Genomic DNA, 27,371 nt, shown 5'->3' with positions numbered 1-27,371 from the left:
GGGAAGGAGCGGAGGGTAAAGCGGAGAAAAGTGTTCTCCCTGCCCGGGTCCGTCCTCGGTAGGATTGCCGACACTGCATTCCATTTTCACTGGTTTATTTGTCATTTACGCCCAACAAGCTTTAAAGGGGCAGCAGTGGACCTTAGAGGGGATAGATAGACAGACAGTAATTGCATGTCTTCTACAGCACAATGGCCTTAGACCTCAATCTGTCATCCTTTCTGGGTCTCAATAAGCAGAAGAAATCAGCTGTCTCTGTTGATAAATGGTTGTGTTTTCAGTCTTTCTTCTTTTATATATATGTATTTTCTTTTCCTCACCCAGGGGTATTCCGGGAAAGAAATGTGGGACCATAATCTTATCAGCCGAGGAGCTCAGCAATTGTCGGGTATGTATACAATGGGACAGGTTCACACAGAGTTACACAAAGGCTGTGCCGCTCCATTGTATTATACTGATGATGGCAAATGCAGAATTGTTTCGTGTGACCTAAGGCCAGAGAGTCACCCAAATGTACTGTATGTTAGCACTGGATATATACAAGATCCATCAAACCATCTCTCATCCTAACCTTCTGTTTATGCTAACTTGTACCCCTTCTGTGTCACCCCAGTCTGTCTGCCCCTCCCGTTCTGCATCACCCCAGTCTGTCTGCCCCTCCCCTTCTGTGTCACCCCAGTCTGTCTGCCCCTCCCCTTCTGTGTCACCCCAGTCTGTCTGCCCCTCCCCTTCTGTGTCACCCCAGTCTGTCTGTGCCTCCCCTTCTGTGTTACCCCAGTCTGGCTGCCCCTCTCCTTCTGTGTCACCCCAGTCTGTCTGCCCTCCCCTTCTGTGTCACCTCAGTCTGTCTGCCCCTCCCCTTCTGCGTCACCCCAGTCTGTCTGCCCCTCCCCTTCTGTCACCCCATTCTGTCTGCCCCTCCCATTCTGTGTCACCCCAGTCTGTCTGCCCCTCCCCTTCTGCGTCACCCCAGTCTGTCTGCCCCTCCCCTTCTACGTCAACCCAGTCTGTCTGCCCCTCCCCTTCTGTGTCACCCCAGTCTGTCTGCTCCTCCTCTTCTGTGTCACCCCAGTCTGTCTGCCCCTCCCCTTCTGCGTCACCCCAGTCTGTCTGCCCCTCCCCTTCTACATCACCCCAGTCTGTCTGCCCCTCCCCTTCTGTGTCACCCCAGTCTGTCTGCCCCTCCCCTTCTGTGTCACCCCAGTCTGTCTGCCCCTCCCCTTCTACATCACCCCAGTCTGTCTGCCCCTCCCCTTCTGTGTCACCCCAGTCTGTCTGTCCCTCCCCTTTAGAATGTAAGGTCTCACGAGCAGGGCTCTCTCTCCTCATGTGCTTTTCTTAGAATATATCTTTGCCACCCTTGTGTCAGTGTCCTGTCCCCTGATGGAACGGTCTTTATTTACCATGTACTTGTCCTAAATTGCCTTGTACTGTAATTCGTTATTTAATTGTTTTTCGCTCATCTGTTAATTATCAGGCGCTGCAGAACCCTTGAGCTGCCACATAAATAAACAATAATAATAAAATCCCAGTGGTTAGGATGCCGGTGGTCCAAAGTCTGACCCCCAACATTCCAAAACCGGGAATCCCAACAGGGGCTTGGTAGACACCCTTAAGGTGCCCATACACCAAGCCGATTTCAGCAAATTTCGACCAATTGGGACGTTAAATCGTCCCAAATCGGCTCGATTGGATGTCCCCTCAGGTCCGATGCGCATCGGACCCGAGCAGGTGGTCGGATCTGCTGCCCATCAGACCATTCGTCCTGGGACCTCCGATACGTGCAGCGGAGGGCGGGCTGCAGGGTCCGGCCAGCTGGTTGGGGGGGCGGGCAGCGGGGTCCCAGGCTGTGGCGGGCAGCGGGGCTCTGACTCCCGGCGGTGCTGGTCAGCGGGTTCGGCTTATGGGAACTAAAGTGAATAGCACTATTCGCAGGGCGTTGGCACGGGAAGCGCTGCTGAATTTTAAAACACTGGCCGGATGGTGATCCGGCCAGTGTTTTCAAATTCAGCAGCATTTCCCATGCTATTCACCGGGTGGTGACGCGGGAAGCGTCCGGCCAGTACTTTCAAATTCAGCAGCGCTTTCCACGCCGCCACCCGGCGAATAGCACTATTGACGCAGTTCCCATCCGCTAGACCCGCTGACCAGCACCGCTGAGAGACCCCACTGCCTGCCACGCAGACCGAGCTGCCGGGCAAACTAATCTGACTTGTCCTAAGGACAAATCGGACCCAGTGTATGGGGGCCATAACCCTAACACCCCCCCAGCAGCCTAAATCTAAGTTCCCCCACTAGTTTCTAAATCTACCCCTCCCCCTTTCCTGGATGCACGCTAGCCTGCCTGTATACTTTCTGATCGGAATGCCGGCTGTCCGTATATTGGCATCGGCTTCCTGATCCTTGATGTTCCGGCGCCGGTGGTGGGATGCCGATATTGGTGCATTGAATGTCTGGATGCTCATCGCATCCTGTAAGCAGCACCCACTAAGGGATGCATTTACAAAGCGGCGGCTTTGCGGGTTTGAAATTTAAACCGGCACTTATATTACGTGTGAATCCCAGCATGTCTTAAAATTATTGCCGTTTTAAATGTTGTGGTCAGACCGAATGATCAGGTGCCATTTCCTAAACATTCCCCAGAGGATCATTTATGAACCGAGCCAGCATAAGAAATTGCAGGTCTTAGGTCCGTCTGAATCAGACCGATAATATTAATCCAATCTGTCATGAGATCAACTTTATTGCAGAACATCAAATATAAATTAATGAATGTATATGAATCACAGCATTGTACCCACAACTCGTTATTATTAAACATTTTCTGTTTATTCATTAGGCGATGAGGTGTGCTGGGTGTCATTAGGTGGTGAGGTGTGCCAGGTGTCATTAAGTGATGAGGTGTGCCAGGTGTCATTAGGTGATGAGGTGTGCCGGGCGTCATTAGGTGATGAGGTGTGCTGGGCGTCATTAGGTGATGAGGTGTGCTGGGCGTCATTAGGTGATGAGGTGTGCTGGACATCATTAGGTGATGAGGTGTGTTGGGCTTCATTAGGTGATGAGGTGTGCTGGGAGTCATTAGGTAATGAGGTGTGCTGGTCGTCATTAGGTGATGAGGTGTGCCGGGCGTCATTAGGTGATGAGGTGTGCCGGGCGTCATTAGGTGATGAGGTGTGCTGGGCGTCATTAGGTGATGAGGTGTGCTGGGCGTCATTAGGTGATGAGGTGTGCTGGGTGTCATTAGGTGATGAGGTGTGCTGGGCGTCATTATGTGTGCTGGGTGTCATTAGGTGATGAGGTATGCTGGGTGTCATTAGGTGATGAGGTGTGCCGGACGTCATTAGGTGATGAGGTGTGCTGGGTGTCATTAGGTGGTGAGGTGTGCCTGGTGTCAATAGGTGATGAGGTGTGCCAGGTGTCATTAGGTGATGAGGTGTGCTGGGCGTCATTAGGTGATGAGGTGTGCTGGGTGTCATTAGGTGATGAGGTGTGCTGGGCGTCATTATGTGTGCTGGGTGTCATTAGGTGATGAGGTATGCTGGGTGTCATTAGGTGATGAGGTGTGCCGGACGTCATTAGGTGATGAGGTGTGTTGGGTGTCATTAGGTGATGAGGTGTGCTGGGTGTCATTAGGTGATGAAGTGTGCTGGGTGTCATTAGGTGATGAAGTGTGTTGGACATCCTTAGGTGATGAGGTGTGCTGGACGTCATTAGGTGATGAGGTGTGCTGGGCGTCATTAGGTGTGCTGGGTGTCATTAGGTGATGAGGTGTGCTGGACATCATTAGGTGATGAGGTGTGTTGGGCGTCATTAGGTGATGAGGTGTGCTGGTCGTCATTAGGTGATGAGGTGTGCTGGGAGTCATTAGGTGATGAGGTGTGCTGGGCGTCATTAGGTGTGTTGGGTGTCATTATGTGATGAGGTATGCTGGGTGTCAATAGGTTATGAGGTGTGCTGGATGTCATTAGGTGAGAGGAGTGTTTGGTGTCATTAGGTGATGAGGTGTGCTGGGCGTCATTAGGTGATGAGGTGTGTTGGGTGTCACTAGGTGATGAGGTGTGTTGGGTGTCACTAGGTGATAAGGTGTGTTGGGTGTCATTAGGTGATGAGGTGTGCTGGGCTTCATTATGTGATGAGGTGTGCTAGGCATCATGAGGTGTGCTGGATGTCATAAGGTGATGAGGTATGCTGGGTGTCAATAGGTGATGAGGTGTGCTGGATGTCATTAGGTGAGAGGAGTGTTTGGTGTCATTAGGTGATGAGGTGTGCTGGGTGTCATTAGGTCATGAGGTGTGCTGGGTGTCATTAGGTGATGAGGTGTGCTGGGAGTCATTAGTATATGTGCTGTTACACCGGGAGAGAGCGATAGTATATGTGCCTGGGTTACACCGGGAGAGAGCAGTAGTATATGTGCCTGGGTTACACCGGGAGAGAGCAGTAGTATATGTGCCTGGGTTACACCGGGAGAGCGCAGTAGTATATGTGCCTGGGTTACAGCAGGAGAGCGGTAGTATATCTGCCTGGGTTACACAGGGAGAGAACAGTAGTACCTGGGTTACAGCGGGAGAGAGCAGTATTATATGTGCCTGGGTTACAGCAGGAGAGAGCAGTAGTATATGTGCCTGGGTTACAGCAGGAGAGAGCAGTAGTATATGTGTCTGGGTTACAGCAGGAGAGAGCAGTAGTATATGTGCCTGGGTTACAACGGGAGATAGCAGTAGTATATGTGCCTGGGTTACAGCAGGAGAGAGAAGTAGTATATGTGCCTGGGTTACAGCAGGATAGAGCAGTAGTATATGTGCCTGGGTTACACTGGGAGAGAGCAGTAGTACCCGGGTTACAGCGGGAGAGAGCAGTAGTATATGTGCCTGTGTTACAGCAGGAGAGAGCAGTAGTATATGTGCCTGGGTTACAGCAGGAAAGAGCAGTAGTATATGTGCCTGGGTTACAGCAGGAGAGATCAGTAGTATATGTGCCTGGGTTATAGCGGGAGAGAGCAGTAGTATATGTGCCTGGGTTACAGCGGGAGAGAGCAGTAGTATATGTGCCTGGGTTACAGCGGGAGAGAGCAGTAGTATATGTGCCTGGGTTACAGCGGGAGAGAGCAGTAGTATACGTGCCTGGGTTACAGCGGGAGAGAACAGTAGTATACGTGCCTGGGTTACAGCGGGAGAGAGCAGTAGTATACTTGCCTGGGTTACACCAGGAGAGAGTGGTAGTATACGTGCCTGGGTTACAGCAGGAGAGAGCAGTAGTATACGTGCCTGGATTAAACCGGGAGAGAGCAGTAGTATATGTGCCTGGGTTACACTGGGAGAGAGCAGTAGTATATGTGCCTGGATTACAGCGGGAGAGAGCAGTAGTATATGTGCCTGGGTTACACCGGGAGAGAGCAGTATTATATGTGCCTGGGTTACAGCAGAAGAGAGCAGTAGTATATTTGCCTGGGTTACACCGGGAGAGAGCAGTAGTATATGTACCTGGGTTACAGCAGGAGAGAGCAGTAGTATATGTGCCTGGGTTACACCGGGAGAAAGCAGTAGTATATGTACCTGGGTTACAGCAGGAGAGAGCAGTAGTATATGTGCCTGGGTTACACCGGGAGAGAGCAGTAGTATATGCGCCTGGGTTACACCAGGAGGGAGTAGTAGTATATGCGCCTGGGTTACATTGGGAGAGAGCAGTAGTATATGTACCTGGGTTACAGCAGGAGAGAGCAGTAGTATATGTGCCTGGGTTACACTGGGAGAGAGCAGTAGTATATGTACCTGGGTTACAGCAGGAGAGAGCAGTAGTATATGTGCCTGGGTTACACCGGGAGAGAGCAGTAGTATATGCGCCTGGGTTACAGCAGGAGAGAGCAGTAGTATATGTGCCTGGGTTACACCGGGAGAGAGCAGTAATATATGCGCCTGGGTTACAGCAGGAGAGAGCAGTAGTATATGTGCCTGGGTTACATTGGGAGAGAGCAGTAGTATATGTGCCTGGGTTACACCAGGAGAGAGCAGTAGTACATGCACCTGGGTTACAGCAGGAGAGAGCAGTAGTATATGTGCCTGGGTTACACCGGGAGAGAGCGGTAGTATATTTTCCTGGGTTACAGCGGGAGAGAGCAGTAGTATATTTGCCTGGGTTACACCGGGATGGACCAGTAGTATATGTGCCTGGGTTACACCGGGAGAGAGCAGTAGTATATGTGCCTGGGTTACACCAGGAGAGAGCAGAAGTATATGTGCCTGGGTTACAGCAGGAGAGAGCAGTAGTATATGTGCCTGGGTTACACCGGGATGGAGCAGTAGTATATGTGCCTGGGTTACACCGGGAGAGAGCAGTAGTATATGTGCCTGGGTTACAGCAGGAGAGAGCAGTAGTATATGTGCCTGGGTTACAGCAGGAGAGAGCAGTAGTATATGTGCCTGGGTTACACCAGGAGAGAGCAGAAGTATATGTGCCTGGGTTACACCGGGAGAGCAGTAGTATATGTGCCTGGGTTACACCGGGAGAGAGCAGTAGTATATGTGCCTGGGTTACACCAGGAGAGAGCAGTAGTATATGTGCCTGGGTTACACCAGGAGAGAGCAGAAGTATATGTGCCTGGGTTACAGCAGGAGAGAGCAGTAGTATATGTGCCTGGGTTACACCGGGATGGAGCAGTAGTATATGTGCCTGGGTTACACCGGGAGAGAGCAGTAGTATATGTGCCTGGGTTACAGCAGGAGAGAGCAGTAGTATATGTGCCTGGGTTACAGCAGGAGAGAGCAGTAGTATATGTGCCTGGGTTACACCAGGAGAGAGCAGAAGTATATGTGCCTGGGTTACACCGGGAGAGCAGTAGTATATGTGCCTGGGTTACACCGGGAGAGAGCAGTAGTATATGTGCCTGGGTTACACCAGGAGAGAGCAGTAGTATATGTGCCTGGGTTACACCAGGAGAGAGCAGAAGTATATGTGCCTGGGTTACAGCAGGAGAGAGCAGTAGTATATGTGCCTGGGTTACACCGGGATGGAGCAGTAGTATATGTGCCTGGGTTACACCGGGAGAGAGCAGTAGTATATGTGCCTGGGTTACAGCAGGAGAGAGCAGTAGTATATGTGCCTGGGTTACAGCAGGAGAGAGCAGTAGTATATGTGCCTGGGTTACAGCAGGAGAGAGCAGTAGTATATGTGCCTGGGTTACACCGGGAGAGAGCAGTAGTATATGTGCCTGGGTTACACCGGGAGAGAGCAGTAGTATATGTGCCTGGGTTACAGCAGGAGAGAGCAGTAGTATATGTGCCTGGGTTACAGCAGGAGAGAGCAGTAGTATATGTGCCTGGGTTACACCAGGAGAGAGCAGAAGTATATGTGCCTGGGTTACTGAGCATACAGTCCACCTAAAGCCTTCCCATTAAATAAATAATATTTTCACTTCAAGAAGATAATTCCCCGTCTGAGACAGGACATACAGATCTACAAAGTTGTTTCCACTTTGATACACGATGAAGCTTTGTAGACAGTATTTTGATTGAAAATAATCCAAGCGTTAGATGTATCAGATCGCTGATCAGGGAATCCGTAGCTAGGACTTACTGTGGGGAGAGCGCGATATTGGCAGCGTGACGTACTCTGATTGCCAGGCTAGTACAGGGCACTGCAATGTGTGGTGTAAGAAAAGCCATAATTCCCAGCAATTATCATCAGCCACGACCACTTCATCGCACCTGAGGAATTCTCATTGCACAAGTACAGTGGTTACTAAACTAGCAATCAAAGCGCTCCTTACAAGACGACAATGAGGATAATTGCACGTGTCTCTCTTTTATATAATATAATGTATATAGCAGTAACGATTTTGATGTGGAATATACATGATACAAATCTATTAGTCAAAATGAAATCTAATTAAAACAACAAAACTAAACAGTAGAGCAGGGTAGCTAAATCGGTCCTCAATATCTACCAACAGGTCATGTTTTCCAGGCCACCTGTGGATCTATACAATGTGTTGGTGAGAAATGAATGCAGCATGTTTGAAAATCTGAGTTACAGTAGTAATGACTGCACCTGTGCACCAGCTAGGTGGTCTGGGAAATGTGACATTTTGTAATGCCTACACCTGTGCACCAGCTGGCTGGTCTGAGAAATGTGACAGTTAGTAATGCCTACACCTGTGCACCAGCTAGGTGGTCTGGGAAATGTGACCGTTAGTAATGACTACAGCTGTGCACCAGCTAGGTGGTCTGGGAAATGTGATAGTTAGTAATGACTGCACCTGTGCACCAGCTAGGTGGTCTGGGAAATGTGACAGTTAGTAATGACTACACCTGTGCACCAGCTAGGTGGTCTGGAAAATGTGACAGTAATGACTGCACCTGTGCACCAAGCTAGGTGGTCTGGGAAATGTGACAGTTAGTAATGACTGCACCTGTGCACCAGCTAGGTGGTCTGGGAAATGTGACAGTAATGACTGCACCTGTGCACCAGCTAGGTGGTCTGGAAAATGTGTCAGTTAGTAATGACTACACCTGTGCACCAGCTAGGTGGTCTTGGAAATGTGATAGTTAGTAATGACTGCACCTGTGCACCAGCTAGGTGGTCTGGGAAGGTATCTGGACTATTGTTAGACAGCACTTACATAGACAGCCATTACATCGACACCATTAGTTCGACAGCTCAATAGGTCGACATGCTTTTAGGTCGACATACCATTAGGTCGACATGTCATTAGGTCGACAGCTCATTAGGTCGACAGCTCATTAGGTCGACATGTTTTTAGGTCAACACTGCCATTAGGTCGACAGTGTCTATGTCGACAGTCAAAAGGTCGACATGGTTTTTTTCACTGTTTTTTGAGCCGACATGCCCTACTATCCACTAGGGCGTGGAGGGAGAATAAAATAGTGTGCCGAGCGCAGCGAGGCACCGTGCCCGAAGCATTGCGAGCGAAGCGAGCGATGCGAGGGGCTGCGGTTCACTTCAAACTGTGTCCATGTTGACTGTGTCGACATTTCGGCCAAAAAACAGTGAAAAAACCATGTCGACCTTTTGACTGTCGACATAGACACTGTCGACCTAATGGCAGTGTCGACCTAATGAGCTGTCGACCTAATGACATGTCGACCTAATGGTATGTCGACCTAAAAGCATGTCGACCTATTGAGCTGTCGAACTAATGGTGTCGATGTAATGGCTGTCTATGTAAGTGCTGTCTAACATTGGTCCCACATCCGTCTGGGAAATGTGACAGTTAGTAATGACTACACCTGTGCACCAGCTAGGTGGTCTGGAAAATGTGACAGTAATGACTGCACCTGTGCACCAAGCTAGGTGGTCTGGGAAATGTGACAGTTAGTAATGACTGCACCTGTGCACCAGCTCGGTGGTCTGGGAAATGTGATAGTTAGTAATGACTGCACCTGTGCACCAGCTAGGTTGTCTGGGAAATGTGACAGTTAGTAATGACTGCACCTGCGCACCAGCTAGGTGGTCTGGAAAATGTGACAGTTAGTAATGACTGCACCTGCGCACCAGCTAGGTGGTCTGGAAAATATGACAGTTAGTAATGACTGCACCTGTGCACCAGCTAGATGGTCTGGAAAATATGACAGTTAGTAATGACTGCACCTGCACACCAGCTAGGTGGTCTGGGGAATGTGAGTTAGTAATGACTGCACCTGTGCACCAGCTAGGTGGTCTGGGAAATGTGACAGTAATGACTGCACCTGTGCACCAGCTAGGGGGTCTGGGAAATGTGACAGTTAGTAATGACTGCACCTGTGCACTAGCTAGGTGATCTGGAAAATGTGACAGTAATGACTGCACCTGTACATCAGCTAGGTGGTCTGGAAAATGTGACAGTTAGTAATGACTGCACCTGTGCACTAGCTAGACGGTCTGGGAAGTGTGACAGTTAGTAATGACTGCACCTGTGCACTAGCTAGGTGGTCTGGAAAATGTGACAGTTAGTAATGACTGCACCTGTGCACCAGCTAGGGGGTCGATAGAAAATATATCTTTATACCTTTATTAAAACATGTTTTTAAAACATTCAGATGGCTGCTTACATGCACTATTTAAGGAGATGTTTTCACCGTTACTGAAGATGTAATATCAGTATTGGGGATATACAGTAACCTCTTTTCACCAACACATTTCATCTTATATTATTATTGTATATGTATATGGTGCCACAAGGGTTCCGCAGAACCTAACAACACATAAATAATCAAAAAAATAAAACAATGAAATACCGAATTACAGTACAGGGCAATGTAGGACAAGTACATGGTAAATAAAGACAGTTCTGACGAGACAGGACACTGACGCAATTATCAGGGTGGCAGAGATATGTTCTAAGAAAAGGACATGAGGAGAGAGGGCCCTGCTCATGAGAACTTACATTCTAAAGGGGAGGGGCAGACAGACAGGAGAGAAATGGGGTAGAAGTGAGCATAAACAGAAGGTTAGGGTGAGAGGTGGCTGAGTTTAATGAAGAAGTGGGTCTTGAGAGACGGTTTCAAGTTAAAGAGGGAGATTGAGGGTAAGGATGCCAATCCCGAGATTGAAATCGGTGGGATCCCGGGATTTCTGGCGTTTTTGGCCGGGATTTCAATTTCAGGATGAGCATTTCATCCCTTTCTGCCTGGATGAGATGCGATTGGCTCAGCCGCTGCCTGGATGTCAGAGGTCACACTGCTCAGCCACGCACTGGCACACCCTCTCCGCTGTGTCCGCCGGTTCTAGTACGCCGCTCCACCGGTCCCTGAACGCCTGCTCCGCCATCAGGAGGCCAATCCTGGGATTGACAGTTTATCGATCCCGAATCCCAGGAATGTGTGCTATGGGCCGGACTCAGAGCTGATTATTGATCAGTGGATTCACAGAGCGATTGATTATTGAATGCCTGTGCATGCATACGTATCGTAGCATGCATATGCGATACCGATTCGCGGCAGAAACTGCGTATGGATCGTAAATGCAAGGCGGACGGTGCTTAACTGGCAGGAAGCTGGAGTTTGGGGGTGGTAAGCTAGCCGGCCATTGGTGAACTCCCAGCATTTTCACGGGGATGCACATAAAACGCTGGGCATTCCCCTGCCCACCCTTGTCTGCCCTTCCCGGACCTAATGGCCCCGGCAAGTGTGAAACTCGCCAAAGCTGTTCGCTCACGGGGTTTGCGCATAGTCGCCCAAGCACAAACCCTGAGCATCAAGGACGGGCCCAATTCGGCCAGTAACAAATGGGTCCGAATCGTCTCCTATGTGCGTAGCCTTCAAATCCTTCTGCCAATTGTGTCTATTATTTGTCAACTAAAAACAGTTCTAAAAATGCAACTTTTTCATAGCTGCAGGAGGATTCAGCGACGCACTGTATTTCATTATAGCGACCTCAGAAAACGTGGTGATAATCAGTATGATTTCCATTTATAGGACATTGTTACTATGCAGCTGTGCGCTAACAAGTTGGACAAGAAAGACTTCTTCGGCAAATCAGACCCTTTCCTTGTGTTCTACCGCAGTAACGAGGACGGCACGTAAGTGCATCCACTGATATGTGTTATTATCAAGACGCAGTGTTTCTGGTGCAGTGACCACCTGTGATCCAGCGCTCTGTAGTAAGTAGGCGAGTACTACAGTATATGTGCAGCCACTGGTATGTGCAAATTGGCGTAAGTAGCTGCTTAGTAACAGCAAACAGACTGAAGAGCGGTGATCACTTAGAAAATAAATAATATGAATACATGTTCTCTTCCTAGAAAGTTCATCGCATCTGCTTTGCTATATACAGAATATATATATGCACTGTGCTCTGGTTGTCAAACAGAACTGCCATAGGTTGTCAGGGCCACAACCATTTCTGTAATTATATTTGATAGTCCCAGTACATCGGCTGCATGAGTCTTGGGTTTGAAGTATTCTGGGTACTTGCAGAGACTGCAGCCACCAAATTCTGGTGCCTACGGTATAACAATGGTCCTAGATGGTGGTCGACAGAAATGGGTGTGGCCTATCGTAAAATGGGTGTGGTTAGTAGACACCGGGGGTGTGGCCTAAATTATTCAGATTCTGCCATTGGGAACGTTGGAAGATTTGTGTACAGAGATAATAATGTAATGAATATATGAAAACACATTTGCTTTTTATTGTATAGGTTCACTATTTGTCACAAGACAGAAGTTGTAAAAAACACACTGAATCCTGTTTGGCAGCCGTTCACCATCCCCGTGCGAGCCTTGTGCAATGGTGACTACGACAGGTGGGGAACCCCTGGACTTACTTTTCATCTGTAAATTAACACTTATAAATATCATTTATTTTTCTCACTTTTATAATGTACGTCAGTGTTTCCCAGCCAATATCAGTCCTTAGGACACCCTAACAGTGCTTGCTTTCCATATCTCCGTGCTAAAGCCAATGGCGTAACAATAACCTCTGCACCCTCCTCCGGCCGCTTTGGGAGCACCTGCTCTCATTACAAAATGCTCCTCCTCCCCCCCCCCCAAAAAAAAAAAAGAATGGCCGACGTCTGTCCTAGCATCCTTAAAGACTTTCTCCTGTGAGGTGGCGGCCATTTTGGGAGATATATGTTCAATGGGGGCAGGCGTGACAGGACTGAGGACAAGTGGATCTGCAGGTCTTTGCAGTGGTGCAGTACTTGTCCTAGCAGACCCCCAGCATCCTCACCTACCTAGCGCCTCCAAGCCACTGCACTGTCTACAAGGGCTATTGCTATGCCACGGGCTGGAGCACAGGTGGACTTATTACTGACTGACTGATTTATTACTCACATGTGGCTCTGAGAGGAGGCCTGCCTGTAAAACAGGCCCTGAGAACTGGAGTTGGGGAAACACTGATATATGGCAATGGGATTTCCCCAAATTCTTTATTAATAAAACGAATGTCCAGAATCTTCTGTATTTTATTCTAAGGGTGTCTTCTGTGCTGAAACACAGAGGCGGAACTACCATTGGTCACCCTCTGCCTCTCCCTGTCACCCACTACCATGTTGCATATTGTGAACTTGGGTTGGGGTTGATTAGGGGTGTGTGGGAGGGGAGGGGGGAATTATGTTTGCACCCAAGGCTCACCACCCACAAGTTCCACCACTGAACTGAAACGGTATACGGGATAGGGGCCTCTCTGATGGGGATTCGGAAGGACTCCATAATATTTGGGAGCCTCCTGGACAGGGGTAGATTGGCATGGAAAACCAGCCCAGGAAATATCTGGAAGCAGCCCACATGGAGGCGGGGTCTGTTGAGGGGGTGGGGTCTGTTGCAGGAGCGGGATCCCTCCTGATAGGGCCTGATTTTGAGTTGCACACAGTTGCATATTGATCTAACATGGGCGGTTCCAAAGACCAGCATTAGGTTCATGTCAAGTTAAAGTATTAACCCTTTGAGCGCCAACATCTCTGGGAGAGATGCGCAAAATACCCACTAAAATTGCCGGCATCGCTCACATTTGTTATATCAATTCAAATAAAAAATGTTGTGCAAAAAAATAATTATATTTCCTATATACTGTACGGCGACATTACAGGTCATTATGGTCTTAGCCCATCTTAGTAAGATAAGATATAATGCACATTCTCTCCTTCCTTACAGAACGGTGAAGGTGGATGTCTATGACTGGGACAGGGGAGGAAGGTAATTTAATGTTTTGCTATACCACCATGTCTCATGTAGCCACCAAACTACTGCATCTTGTGGCTGACCACGGTGCCTGCCAACAAAACGTATTCGTAACCAATCCGGAGGGCGGCATGAAAGTGTTAAGCGATATCCAATGAATAACAGCAAAAGACTTATTCAACATTACAGCTAAACTTTCATCATTGATACATATTGAAGAAGAACGTCATTCAGCCCCGCCCCCATTCCGGAAAATGCCCTGAGTCGCGGCTCTTCGGGGAGGGGGTGGTACTAAATGATGTGATTTGCATCATTTTAGCCCCGTCCCATCCCCAAAGAGCCGTGGATACCGGTATTTGACCAGAAGAGGGAGGGGGTGCGCAGTGGCGTAACTAAGTTTTGGGCGACCCCCCCCGCCGCCGCCCCGCCAATCCCCCGCTGCCCATGCAAACCCCCCTCCCCCCCCAATCCCCCGCCGCCCATGCAAACCCCCCCCCCCCAATCCCCTGCAGCCTTACCTATCGCGCTGGTCCCGGCGGCTCCGTTCTTCTGCTGAGGACCACCACAAAATGGCCGCCCCCATACAGCAGACAGTTTCAGAGAACTGTGTGCTATATGGGGGCGGCCATTTTGTGGTGGTCCTCAGCAGAAGAACGGAGCCGCCGGGACCAGCGAGATAGGTAAGTCTGCGGGGGATTGGGGGGGGGGGGGGGTGTAACTATAGCACCGCAGCCCCCGGTGCCCCCACATGCACAGCGCCCCCCCCCCCCCCCCCGCGGTGGCGGGGGCTGCGGTGCTATAGTTACGCCGCTGGGGGTGCGGGAGTTGATGCAGGGCCCCCTGCTCAATGCAGGAGGCTTGTCCACCCTTCCGTGGGGTCGGGGGGGGAACACACAATTTTTGGGTCCCTCCCAGCCAATCCGGGAGGGTAGATAAGTATGACTGAAGTGTAGAGAGAGAGATAACATAGGTGGAGATAATGTACCACCAGTCAGCTCCTAACTGTCATTTCTCAAACACAGCCTGTAACATGGCAGTTAGAAGGGGATTGGCTGCTTATTTACCTCTCTCCAAACTTTGATGCATATTCCACATAAATACTGTCTATAACCTGTATATAACGTATGGAGGAATGTAGCTATATTCAGAAGAGCGGACAAGTCCTCACACAGCAATATAAAATAGTGCTATTCGTAAAGCTCAGTGCTGATTGGTGTTCCAATAAATCTGGTGACGTATATATTGCCGACAACTAACGCCTTGATTCCTTAATATTTTTCAGTCACGACTTCATTGGGGAATTTACGACGAGTTACAGGGAGCTGTCCAGAGGCCAGAGTCAGTTCAGTGTATATGAGGTGAGAGCGTTGTCCGTACACTACACAACGGTCTCCTTTATTTCTGTGTTACTCCCCCATTGTGCCTGCAGGAACCTCAGCAAGTCTAGGCGCTAAGGGTCTTATTCATACCTGATTGCAGAACAAATTGGTTCATTTAAAAAAAAAACATGCTGCAATGCACGTGGGGCAGATGTAACATGTGCAGAGAGCGCTAAGCCCTGTACACACGGGCCAATCAATCAAAGAAAATGGACCATGAATATGTAAAAACATCGATGGTCATCCATTGAATAGAAATACACTATCGATGGTCATTTGCACTTTTGCCATTGATGGCAAAGGCAATGTTTGCCATCCCTAGTTCAGCCTCCACCCAGGACTGTATCATTGCTTTCTAAGCCCTGCATTTAACATTCAAAAATAAAATAAATTTAAAATAAAAAAATTGGTCATGTAATCTGTCATGTAACATTACCCTTATTGAGTACTGTCATTTCAAAGCCTGTCTAATACATTTATATATGGCCCCTGTTCTTCCAGTGACCGCTAGAACCTTAGCCTCCTTACCGCAGAACCCTGTTGCAGTGGCGTAACTATACATTTTGCTCCCCCCTGCCAAAAAGTTTGTGCCCCCCCCCCTCCAGGCTCCTCTCCAGCATATTCCCCCAGCATGTGACGTGATGACGTCACACGCATAAAGCAGAAGCTAAAGCAGGAGAGAGGAAGAGAGACCAGCAGACACTGCTGCTTCCCTTGGCTTCGACGCTTCCCAGGCCGCCATAGCACGCCCATCCGCCCGCCCATCCTGTACACAGTAGCCAATAGCCGGCTCTGTGTACAGTCAATTGAATCAATGGGGGGGGGGGATTTGACATCTCTGCCATGGCCCCACCCGCGATGCGGCTGACTCGCCTCCAGTGCTCTGTCAGTAGGCTTTGGCAGGCAGCAGCATGTCAGTGCGTTGGGTGGGTGCCGGCGCCCACACAGACCCCACTGCTGCTTGCTCCCCCAAGCGGCTGCTGGGGCTGCCTTGCAGTAGTTAGGCCACTGCCCTGTTGCATACAGTATTACTGTATCAATGAGTGGGAAGGTGGAGGGAGATGTTGGGTTGCAGTCTTTTGGGTAATGATCTCATCAGAAGACGGACCCATCTCTGAGGTGACAGATCCCATTTACTGACATTTCTGTACTATGAATGCCGTCATTTAGCCCAGGTAAATGAGTATGATAATAAGTGGGAGAAGCTGCATGGGGAATAGCACTGTGCAGTCACAGGGAGTCAGGTGTGCTGCTGTGATAACCGGGGAGCATCGAGGATTCATTTACTCTGCGCGGCAGATAATTATTGCTGCTTATTTACACGAACGTGAAACATCTCTCTGTAGAGAAGAACAGGGAAAGCTCAATCTTAGATAATCAGAGCCATAAAATGTCAATCACAGTCTAAAAATAAGCTTTTATTTCCTATAGTGTTATAATAAATGAGCTGTATCTTCAGATTGTTTTTTTATTTTAGGAGATACTTTTTTTTTTTTCCGGGGAGCGGGTTGGCCATTGGCCACCGTTCGTATGATTAAAGATTATGGGCCCCATAGCAATATTTTAGTTATGCCCCTGATCTGAGCTGTGGTGTTAAGTTAGCCCCATTCTCATGAGGGTAAGTGTTGAAAATAATTGCTGCAGTGTGTTCGATATGGGCCCCTAGACTTCAGGTGCCCATGTGTACCACACATAGGCCCTTATTCTGGTTGACTAATTCGTCCGCGAATTCGCACAGGGAATGATGTTTTGCTTATGCGCTCTGCCCATGTGTACCCAGCTTTGTGAGCGTGGGGTGGAGAGGGGAGCGTGGGGTGCCGGGCTGAGCCATTACCATATGTGAACGCCCAATGTTTCATGAGATAACCGGATGTCAGCTGCCCGCCAAATACCCAGGAAATCTACACACATATGTACGAGTGGTGTGGACCACTTTTACATATGCGTGCGCCTTCGCCACCATTCGATGGATCGCTGCTGAATCACCCCCAAAGTCTCTTATACATGTATATGTATAATCTATATTTACTGTATATATTTATTCTTCCCTGATATTGTGCCCTGTGTCCACCTGTCTAGTCTGCAGCCTTCCTTAGTTTCGCCACCGGGTCTGGCTACTCTACATAGCGCAGTGGTATGGAACCTATCCACATACCCCGCCGCACGCAGTACCCAATCAGACAGAACTGGGGCTGTATGACATTGATTGTGTTATTGACACTCGGATGAGATGTGGATACAGATGAAAGTATTATCCGCCTGTTTATTCTGAGCAGAGAGAGGATTAATCAGCTCAGTATCTCATTATTCTCAGTTAGTACAGGAGTTTGTGCAGTGAGGCTAAACGTATTATAGTCTCCTCCTCGCAGCCCGAGTCTGATACAAGAGAAATATCTGTACTTAGAACTCCTGTCTGTATCTTACACATCCTGTCGTTACTATAGTTATTCATTATATTGGACACCACACTTATCAGCGCTGGACTACATCATTTACCATGAACCATCCCTCGAAACGCGCCAGTTCCATCAGTTTTTATACCCGGCAAAACCAACCTCTAGTCAGTTTAGCCCTATGACTCATTGAGATTCTCTAAGCTAAAAATGCGGTAAAAACCCTGTTATCAGGGTTTTTACCGCATTTTGTGATGCTCTAAGCATCCCCCGCCGGGTTACCGTGGCGTGGGGCATCACCAGAAAAATCTGGCGATGCCCCATAGAAGCCTGTGGGCTTCTAACGCAAAATCAACCCCCTCATCGACCTACCGCCGCCCCCCGCCTCGACCCCCCCCTCACCTGTGTCCGGACATGTGACCTCCTCCTCCCTGCACTTTACATCCTCTTCCAGGTGCAGGGAGGAGGAGAGCCAGCCCCCCTGCAGCAGCAGCTGGCCAGCCAGGTAAGAGAGAGAGGGGGGACCCGCCGGGACCCGCCACTCATCACCGGATCAATGCAAAAGACAGCTCTTAATGCCAGAGCTGACTTTTGTGATAATTATCGCATATGTTACAGCATATGCGATAATTATGTTTGCGGTAGCCGGCGATGGGCTAGTCTTACCTTTTATGCCTACCTGGACCTGTTTCAGATGTGCCTTTGTGATTGGTGGCTTCCGCGGCACTACGGGTGTTGCAACCACAAGATGGCGGGAGAGAGAAGCTAAGGCCAGATCACTACTGCAGCAGGAGGGATCTGCTTATAATAGACACCTCCTGTTGCATTGTGTACTGTGTCTGTTGGCGGTGAACAGAACGATTGCGATTTGTCTATCACAACAGCCCGTTTTTGACATGCAGTATAACAATCAGCCATATCACAGCTGCTGGAAACCCTCTTGAAAATCTAGCGCAATAAGTTGGTAATAAAGCATGGCCATTTAATCAGGGGCATAACCAGAACGGTGTGGACCCCATAGCAACATAATAAAAAGGCCTCAATCCCATTGATTCTCGAGAGACACCTCTCCGCAGCAGTTATTCATTTTATGCCCTATAACAGTGCCTTAGTTCGTTCTCTGAAGCATAGTAGTGCCCTAGTTAATATTATGCCGTATATTAGTGCCCTAGTTAATATTATACCGTACGTTAGTGCCCTAGTTAATATTATGCTGTATATTAGTGCCCTAGGTAATATTTATGCAGTATATTACTGCCCTAGTTAATACTATGCCGTATATTAGTGCCCTAGTTAATATTATGCTGTATTTTAGTGCCCTGGATAATATTATGTAGTATATTAGTGCCCTAGTTAATATTATGCAGTATAGTAGTGCCCTAGTTAATATTATGCAGTATAGTAGTGCCCTAGTTAATATTATGCTGTATATTAGTGCCCTAGTTAATATTATGCAGTATATTAGTGCCCTAGTTAATATTTATGCAGTATATTAGTGCCCTAGTTAATACTATGCCGTATATTAGTGCCCTAGTTAATATTATGCCGTATATTAGTGCCCTAGTTAATATTATGCCATATATTAGTGCCCTAGTTAATATTATGCAGTATATTAGTGCCTAGTTAATATTAGGCAGTATATTAGTGCCCTAGTTAATATTAGGCAGTATATTAGTGCCCTAGTTAATATTATGCCGTATATTAGTCCCCTAGTTAATATTATGCAGTATATTAGTGCCCTAGTTAATATCAGTGCCCTAGTTAATATTATGCCGTATATTAGTGCCCTAGTTAATATTATGCCGTATATTAGTGCCCTAGTTAATATTATGCCGTATATTAGTGCCCTAGTATATTATATGAACCATCGTACTGTAGTTCCTTAGTTTACATGATGTCACACAATAGGGCTGCCAGTACACATTATGCTACACAGTATCCCCAAATTCACATTATGACATACGGTGTCCCCCGTTCATATTATGCCACACTTAAGTGCCTCCATTTCATATTGTGCCACATTAGAGTGTCCCAGTTCATATTATGTAACATTATCGTTCCCTCCACATTACAATGAGCAGATCATATTATAACACATTACAGTGCCCTCCAATACATATTGTGCCACATTACACTGACCCCAGGTCAAATTATGCCACATTACAGCACCCCCTTACTATTATAACATTAACTACATTCCCCTCTCACTGATAATGTAATATCACACAATTCAGGCTGGGCGATGGATCAGACCCAATTGCTTAGCAGGCAAATCTGAGAAATCGGTATGCAACTATACAACCTGGGGCCAGGCCCCCTAAGCCGATGGGGCCCATAGTATTGGCACACCTTGTACACTCTATAGTTACGCTGATACATTGAATCGTATTTGTAATAGCAAAACAACTGCTGTCATGGGGAAGTGTGTGACTTTATAGGAGTAGGCACTAAACAGCATTAACCCCCCCCCCCATGCAACCCCCTCCTCTTCCAGCAGCCATTATTCTGAGCATTCACCGTGATGTTCCACATGTGTCACTTTAATTGTGACTGCGAGTCCAGAGGTGGAACAGGACCCAGCTCTATCTCCCACTGATGAATGTCCTCCTATCTGCGCTAATGAAGATGAATGTTCCTCTGTTGTCAGTTGCAGGGGGGCATCCTTGACGTGTCATTCTTATCTCCTTTAGGTATTAAATCCGAAAAAGAAGTGCAAAAAGAAGAAATATATCAACTCGGGAACAGTGAGTGAACATTTAAAAGACCCACTGGATTTATAATACAATCACTACATTCCAAAGGACAGTACTATATATCATCTCCACTGCGTGCCACTGCGTGGCTGTATGTCTATTTGTCACAGATACAGGGGGTAGGGGTAGTGGTGAGGAGGGGGTGGGGGGGGGGGGTAGGTGAAACTGTTATCTCACAATTACACAGTGCATATATTGGCCCTTATTCAGATCTGATCGCAGTAAAAAATTGTTCTCTAAATGGGCAAAACCATGTGCACTCAGGTGGGGCAGATGTAACATGTGCAGATAGAGTTAGATTTGTGTGAGTTATTTTGTTTCTGTGCAGGGTAAATACTGGCTGCATTATTTTTACACTGCAGTTGAGATTTCAGCATACGTATGTTACATCTGCCCCACCTGCAGTGCAAATTTGTACTGCGATCAGATCTGAATAAGGGCCATTGGGCCTTATTTTGGTCAACACCTTCTGGCAAATTCCTTCTTAGATGGGCAAAACCATGTGCACTGCAGGTGGGGCAGATGTTACTTGTGCAGAGAGAGTTAGATTTGGGTGGGGTTTTACTTCAAAGTGAGATCTATATTGCAGTGTAAAAATAAAGCAGTCAGTATATTCCCTGCACAGAAACAAAATAACTCATCCAAATCTAACTCTCTCTGCACATTTTACATCTGCCCCCCTGCAGTGCACATGGTTTTGTCCATCTAAGAAGGAATTTGCCAGAAGGAGTGAACCAGAATAAGGGCCATTGTCCTGTTCATGCTGCAGATAGTGGTGCCATAAACTTACACCAAAACACAGAGAGGATGTATACATTTTAATTTAAAGGGACACTTTTAATTTAAAGGGACTCGTGTATAGTATGTTTATATGCAGAGCAGGGGTTCCCAAGCGTTCTTGAATCACGGCGCTCTAGAGTATCATCATTTCATCAAGGCAGCACTAGTACAAAGTTTCTTACTGATAAATTAAATATATACAGTTTATAAAGTATTGTGAATACCTGTCACCCTTCTGTCCAGTTATGTGGTGGTAGACATAGTTGTGGTTTTACCTGTCCACATATTTGACCTGTCCACATATGCCACATAAGCAGTCTCCGTGTTTGCCTGTCACTTTGACCATAAATTATTTGTTTTGGTCCTGGACCACCACCCCAAGGCGCCCCTGCAATTGTCTTGTGGCACTCCAGGGTGCCTAGGTACACAGGTCGGGAACCACTTATATATCTTGGCATTACCGTGACACAATCAGATACATAATCTCTCTCGATATTGTATTGGATCCACTGTGGAAGGGACTGATTTGAGGGCATTGTATTGCCCACTGGTACATTAGCCTAGGGATTTCCATCACAAGATAGCTACTGAATAGAGGTAGCCTTGATGCCATCATAACATGCCTTGCCATGGCTACATGCAGGTAACAGTCAATGATTGCCACTGACTACACATGGACAGTGGAACCCAGCACATTGGAGTGCTTCCAGGTGTCCCCAGCTGACTGGAAGTACTCAATTTTCATAGGAGCCAAGGGAAATGAGTATGTGTTGATGGTGACCATCGCAATACCGACATCAAATGGAAAAGTATTTCCATCGAATCTGGAAAATCAATGGTTGTCCCACATCAGATTAATGAAGGCCATGTGGCTTGGGAGGTATGTCTTGTACACTGCTTCTGTGCAGAGGGTGTTTTCAAAGAGGGTCTTATGGAGAGAGAGAGAGAGAGAGAGAGAGAGAGAGAGGGGAGTTGGGTAATGAGGAGCATAGCACTATGAAAGAACTAGGCATGCCTGCAAGGTAGATGAGCATTTCCATGGGGGACACAACGAAATCCAATTGTGACATGGCTACACCCCCTTTTAAAAACTATACCAGTATAAAGTAACCTATAGGTGAGTGTTTGAAGAAACCTAATGGTGAGTGATGGATACAATGATAACTTAATCTCCTCTGTGTTTCATAGGTGACACTTCTGTCTTTTAAGGCGGAGTCAGAGTATACATTTTTGGATTACATCAAAGGAGGGTAAGCAACTTTGTCACCTTTTTCCTTTGTATCTTAATTCTAAGCAGGAGATGTATCATACTCTAAAGGGATTTACAGAGCTGATAGATAAAGCGCTAATCAATAAACTCATAACTGCCATGTTGCAGGCTTTGTTTGAAAAATTACAGGAGCTGATTGGTTGGTACTTTATCTCTCTCCACTTTCTATAAGCTTTGAAATATCTCAGCCCGAAAATTGATTTTACTATTAAAAAATTAAAGAGAAAAGACATGAAATTAAATTAATAGTTTTTGGAAGGACCAAGTTAAGCAGAGACCGGAATGGATCATTTAATACTAGTAAGCCCGCTCAAAGCAAAAGCTTTGAAAGCTAGTATGCTACCTTCTGTGTTTGTGCATGTATGAGAAAGAGATGTAGTTTAACTCTGTGATAAGCCACAGTTGATAAATATGTCCTTGCTAAGGTTTTCTCCTAATTAAAAAAAAACAAAGAGTAGTAGTGCATGCTGGGACTTTTATGCTGGGACTTTTTTACTTTTAAGGAGCCGCGACGCGATGCCCACGATTTCCCATAGACAGTAATGTTAAAAGACGCGATGGACCCGATTTCCCATAGACAGCAATGTTAAAATAAAATTACAATGTGAAATTGGCCAATATGTTTTTAAAAAAAATGTTTCATGGCCCCCCACCACCGTTAACGCCACCCCGCTATTGACGCCAACCCGAAGCGTGGCGAGCGCAGCGAGCCCGCGAGGGGCGGCAATACGCGTCCTCCGACCTTTTCATGCCCTACTATCCACTAGGGCGTGGAGTGAGAATAGAATAGTGTGGCGAGCGCAGCGAGCCACCAAGCCCGAAGCGTGGCGAGCGCAGCGAGCCCCGCGAGGGGACGCGGACACCTTCACCGGTATCCGCGTGCCCTTGCGGGCTTCACAGGTGTCCGCGTCCCCTCGCGGGGCTCGCTGCGCTCGCCACGCTTCGGGCTCGGTGGCTCGCTGCGCTCGCCACACTATTCTATTCTCACTCCACGCCCTAGTGGATAGTAGGGCATGAAAAGGTCGGAGGACGCGTACCGCCGCCCCTCGCGGGCTCGCTGCGCTCGCCACGCTTCGCTCGCCACGCTTCGGGTTGGCGTCAATAGCGGGGTGGCGTTAACGGTGGTGGGGGGCCATGAAACATTTTTTTTAAAAACATATTGCCCAATTTCACATTGTAATTTTATTTTAACATTGCTGTCTATGGGAAATCGGGTCCATCGCGTCTTTTAACATTACTGTCTATGGGAAATCGGGTCCATCGTGTCTTTTAACATTACTGTCTATGGGAAATCGTGGGCATCGCGTCGCGGCCCCTTATAACGGCCACGACCGACGCGATGCCCCCGATATCGTGTCTTTTAACATTACTGTCTATGGGAAATCGGGGGCATCGCGTCGCAGCCCCTTATAACGGCCACGACCGACGCGATGCCCCCGATTTGGAGCTAAATCGTGGGCATCGCGTCGGTCGGGTGTCCTTAAGTTAACCAAACTTAAGGACAAAATCGGCAGCCCGGATAACTCACATGTACCAATAATTGTCACATTTCCCAGACCACCTAGCTGGTGCACAGGTGCAGTCATTACTAACTGTCACATTTCCCAGACCACCTAGCTGGTGCACAGGTGCAGTCATTACTAACTGTCACATTTCCCAGACCACCTAGCTAGTGCACAGGTGCAGTCATTACGAACTGTCACATTTCCCAGACCACCTAGCTAGTGCACAGGTGAGGTCATTACTAACTGTCACATTCCCCAGATCACCTAGCTAGGGCACAGGTGTAGTCATTACTAACTGTCACATTTCCCAGACCACCTAGCTGGTGCACAGGTGCAGTCATTACTAACTGTCACATTAACTATCACATTACTAACTGTCACTGTAACTATCGTCCCGCAGCCCCCGCGGTGGCGGGGAGGCGCTGAGGGTATGTGGGTGCCGGGGGGGCTGCGGGACTATTGTTACTCACTAGTTGCCTTCTGCCGCCGGTGGTTTTATTTGCACCGGGTCCCAGCTCTCCCGAGTCCCGGCTACTGCTGCAGCCGCAGCACTTCTAATACATAAAGGTGACACTTGGAAAAAGGCTGCCCCCATACCGCAGACAGTTTTTCGTCTGCAGTATAGGGGCAGCCATTTACCAAGTGTCACTTTTTCATTAGCAGCAGTAAACGGGAGCCGGGACCCGGCGCAGATGGATGCGGCCAGAGGTAACACACACATACACACAAACACGTCACACACACACAAACACAACCCCCCTCCCCCCCCCGCCGTACCCCGGCTCCCCTCCGCTCAGTGTTTTTTTTACCCGGGGGGCGCCTCCTGCATTGTCGGCAGGGGGGCTCAAAAAAACTAGTTACGCCGCTGTACCGTACTATGTGATGCGCGGGAGCGCGCATCGCATAGTACAGAACGGAGCCGGCAAAAACGGAGCGTCTATGGGCTCCTTGACTGTCACATTTCCCAGACCACCTAGCTGGTGCACAGGTGCAGTCATTACTAACTCACATTTCCCAGACCGCCTAGCTGGTGCACAGGTGCAGTCATTACTAACTGTCACATTTCCCAGACCACCTAGCTAGTGCACAGGTGCAGTCATTACGAACTGTCACATTTCCCAGACCACCTAGCTAGTGCACAGGTGAGGTCATTACTAACTGTCACATTCCCCAGATCACCTAGCTAGGGCACAGGTGTAGTCATTACTAACTGTCACATTTCCCAGACCACCTAGCTGGTGCACAGGTGCAGTCATTACTAACTGTCACATTAACTATCACATTACTAACTGTCACTGTAACTATCGTCCCGCAGCCCCCGCGGTGGCGGGGAGGCGCTGAGGGTATGTGGGTGCCGGGGGGGCTGCGGGACTATTGTTACTCACTAGTTGCCTTCTGCCGCCGGTGGTTTTATTTGCACCGGGTCCCAGCTCTCCCGAGTCCCGGCTACTGCTGCAGCCGCAGCACTTCTAATACATAAAGGTGACACTTGGAAAAAGGCTGCCCCCATACCGCAGACAGTTTTTCGTCTGCAGTATAGGGGCAGCCATTTACCAAGTGTCACTTTTTCATTAGCAGCAGTAAACGGGAGCCGGGACCCGGCGCAGATGGATGCGGCCAGAGGTAACACACACATACACACAAACACGTCACACACACACAAACACAACCCCCCTCCCCCCCCCGCCGTACCCCGGCTCCCCTCCGCTCAGTGTTTTTTTTACCCGGGGGGCGCCTCCTGCATTGTCGGCAGGGGGGCTCAAAAAAACTAGTTACGCCGCTGTACCGTACTATGTGATGCGCGGGAGCGCGCATCGCATAGTACAGAACGGAGCCGGCAAAAACGGAGCGTCTATGGGCTCCTTGACTGTCACATTTCCCAGACCACCTAGCTGGTGCACAGGTGCAGTCATTACTAACTCACATTTCCCAGACCACCTAGCTGGTGCACAGCTGTAGTCATTACTAACGGTCACATTTCCCAGACCACCTAGCTGGTGCACAGGTGTAGTCATTACTAACTGTCACATTTCCCAGACCACCTAGCTGGTGCACAGGTGCAGTCATTACTAACTGTCACATTTCCCAGACCACCTAGCTGGTGCACAGGTGCAGTCATTACTAACTGTCACATTTCTTAGACCACCTAGCTGGTGCACAGTCGTTACTAACGGTCACATTTTTAAATATGTGCTGCATTCATTCCTAGCCAACACATTCTACAGATCCACAGGTGTCCTGGATAACATAAACTGTTGTAAGGCCTCAATGACTGATTTGGCCACTTCTGGTTTAAAGGGTATCCATGCTTAAGCACAGGTGTTTTAATTAGTACCTCAGTCAATTTGATTTATATAGTACATATGGACTCAAACCTGGATATCCTTAAAACCTTGACTGTAACAGCGGAGTTTGGGAAACACTTATACAGGATAAAGGAAGAGGATAGATTATACTACTTACTACATGACTACAGTTCCATAATCACAGCCATCATTACTTAGTATGTGAACACCACACTCCTGTTTATCATTTTGTTGTATATACTGTAGTAGGTTGTAGGGGAAGCAAACCTGGAAAATGATCTCTCTAGCCATCACATCACAGATATCGTATACCAAGCAGTAGAAACCTCTGCAATTACTTTTTCTATGTCTTCTCTAGGACGCAATTAAACTTCACAGTCGCCATTGATTTTACAGCTTCGAACGGTGAGTGTGAAGCACTATCTTCCCCCCCTTCACTTTCTGCCATTACTCCAATTAATTGTGAGACTCTCGTTGGCACGAAAATAACAAGGACCTGGGCGGGAGGACGGAGACGACACGAGTGGGTTGCTATGATAACACAGAAGCGGGTTGACCGGTCAGGGCTAGTTCAGTATCTGGCTTTGCAGATGTTGTCAGTTTAACTCCTTTCTTAATGAAGCGCTCAATTGACTCCCATGCAAGCGGCAGCGGAGATGGTCTATTTGTAGACGCTGCGCTCGCGAATAAAAAAAACCTGAAGGGAGCATTTAAATGTTTGCCATCCCCACGCCTGGAAACTAGCTGCTATTTTTGGCCTTGATGGCAAAATACATCACAGTGCAAATTGAAATAAACAGAATAAGCAGCGGCAGTTGTAGCGGTGGGGGTTCAGCGCAGGACTCAAATAGACTGCCATTGAGTACCGCCCGGTTGGGGTGAAACTTACAATGGGTATAGGCAAGGGCGTAGCTACCATAGGTGCAGAGGGTGCAGCTGCTATGGGGCCCAGAGCTGAGAGGGGCCCACTTTGTCTGTCAAAGTATCATGTGCTGTATACATTTTTTCAGCGCATTAGGGCCCTTACAAACTTTTGCTATGGGGCCCACATGTATCTAGTTACACTACTGGGTATAGGTAAGATCCGGAACCGGACAGCACCCCAAAACGCCGGACCGGACAGGCTCCATTCATCAATATCTGTCATTCTGGAGCTTGTAGTGTCCAGGCTGGGGGTTGCATTGCCGGGGGGTGTCCTTTCCGGTGGGGCTACTGTGACACCTGTCACCAGGGAGAGGAGAAGGGGGAGAATACAGCCTCTCTGCATGGTCCGGGGATGTAATAAAAAATTGAACAGTCTGGTCCATACGAGGAGGCTGTAATCTCCCCTTCCCTATGTCCCCGGTGAAAGCTATCACAAGCACTCCTCGGAC

At 48.2% G+C, this 27,371-nt stretch overlaps 1 protein-coding gene across 1 annotated transcript in view; it reads left to right on the top strand.

Moving 5' to 3' along the window:
• The first annotated feature begins 329 nt into the window (after positions 1-329).
• Positions 330-27,371, top strand: part of CPNE9 (copine family member 9) — a 50,208-nt gene continuing 23,166 nt past the window's right edge. Inside the window, exons 1-8 of the mRNA XM_083155948.1 lie at positions 330-388; positions 11,409-11,512; positions 12,130-12,234; positions 13,586-13,627; positions 14,895-14,970; positions 20,075-20,128; positions 22,106-22,167; positions 26,357-26,403. Coding sequence (XP_083012074.1) covers positions 11,421-11,512; positions 12,130-12,234; positions 13,586-13,627; positions 14,895-14,970; positions 20,075-20,128; positions 22,106-22,167; positions 26,357-26,403 — 478 coding nt within the window. The 5' untranslated portion in view covers positions 330-388; positions 11,409-11,420. The remainder of the gene's footprint in view (positions 389-11,408; positions 11,513-12,129; positions 12,235-13,585; positions 13,628-14,894; positions 14,971-20,074; positions 20,129-22,105; positions 22,168-26,356; positions 26,404-27,371) is intronic.

The sequence above is a fragment of the Crinia signifera genome, chromosome 8, assembly GCF_055691185.1.
Source record: "Crinia signifera chromosome 8, ASM5569118v1, whole genome shotgun sequence".
Classification (NCBI taxonomy): domain Eukaryota; kingdom Metazoa; phylum Chordata; class Amphibia; order Anura; family Myobatrachidae; genus Crinia; species Crinia signifera.
The sequence above is the reverse complement of the archived record's forward strand: the minus strand, read 5'-3'. Positions and strand labels throughout refer to the sequence as shown.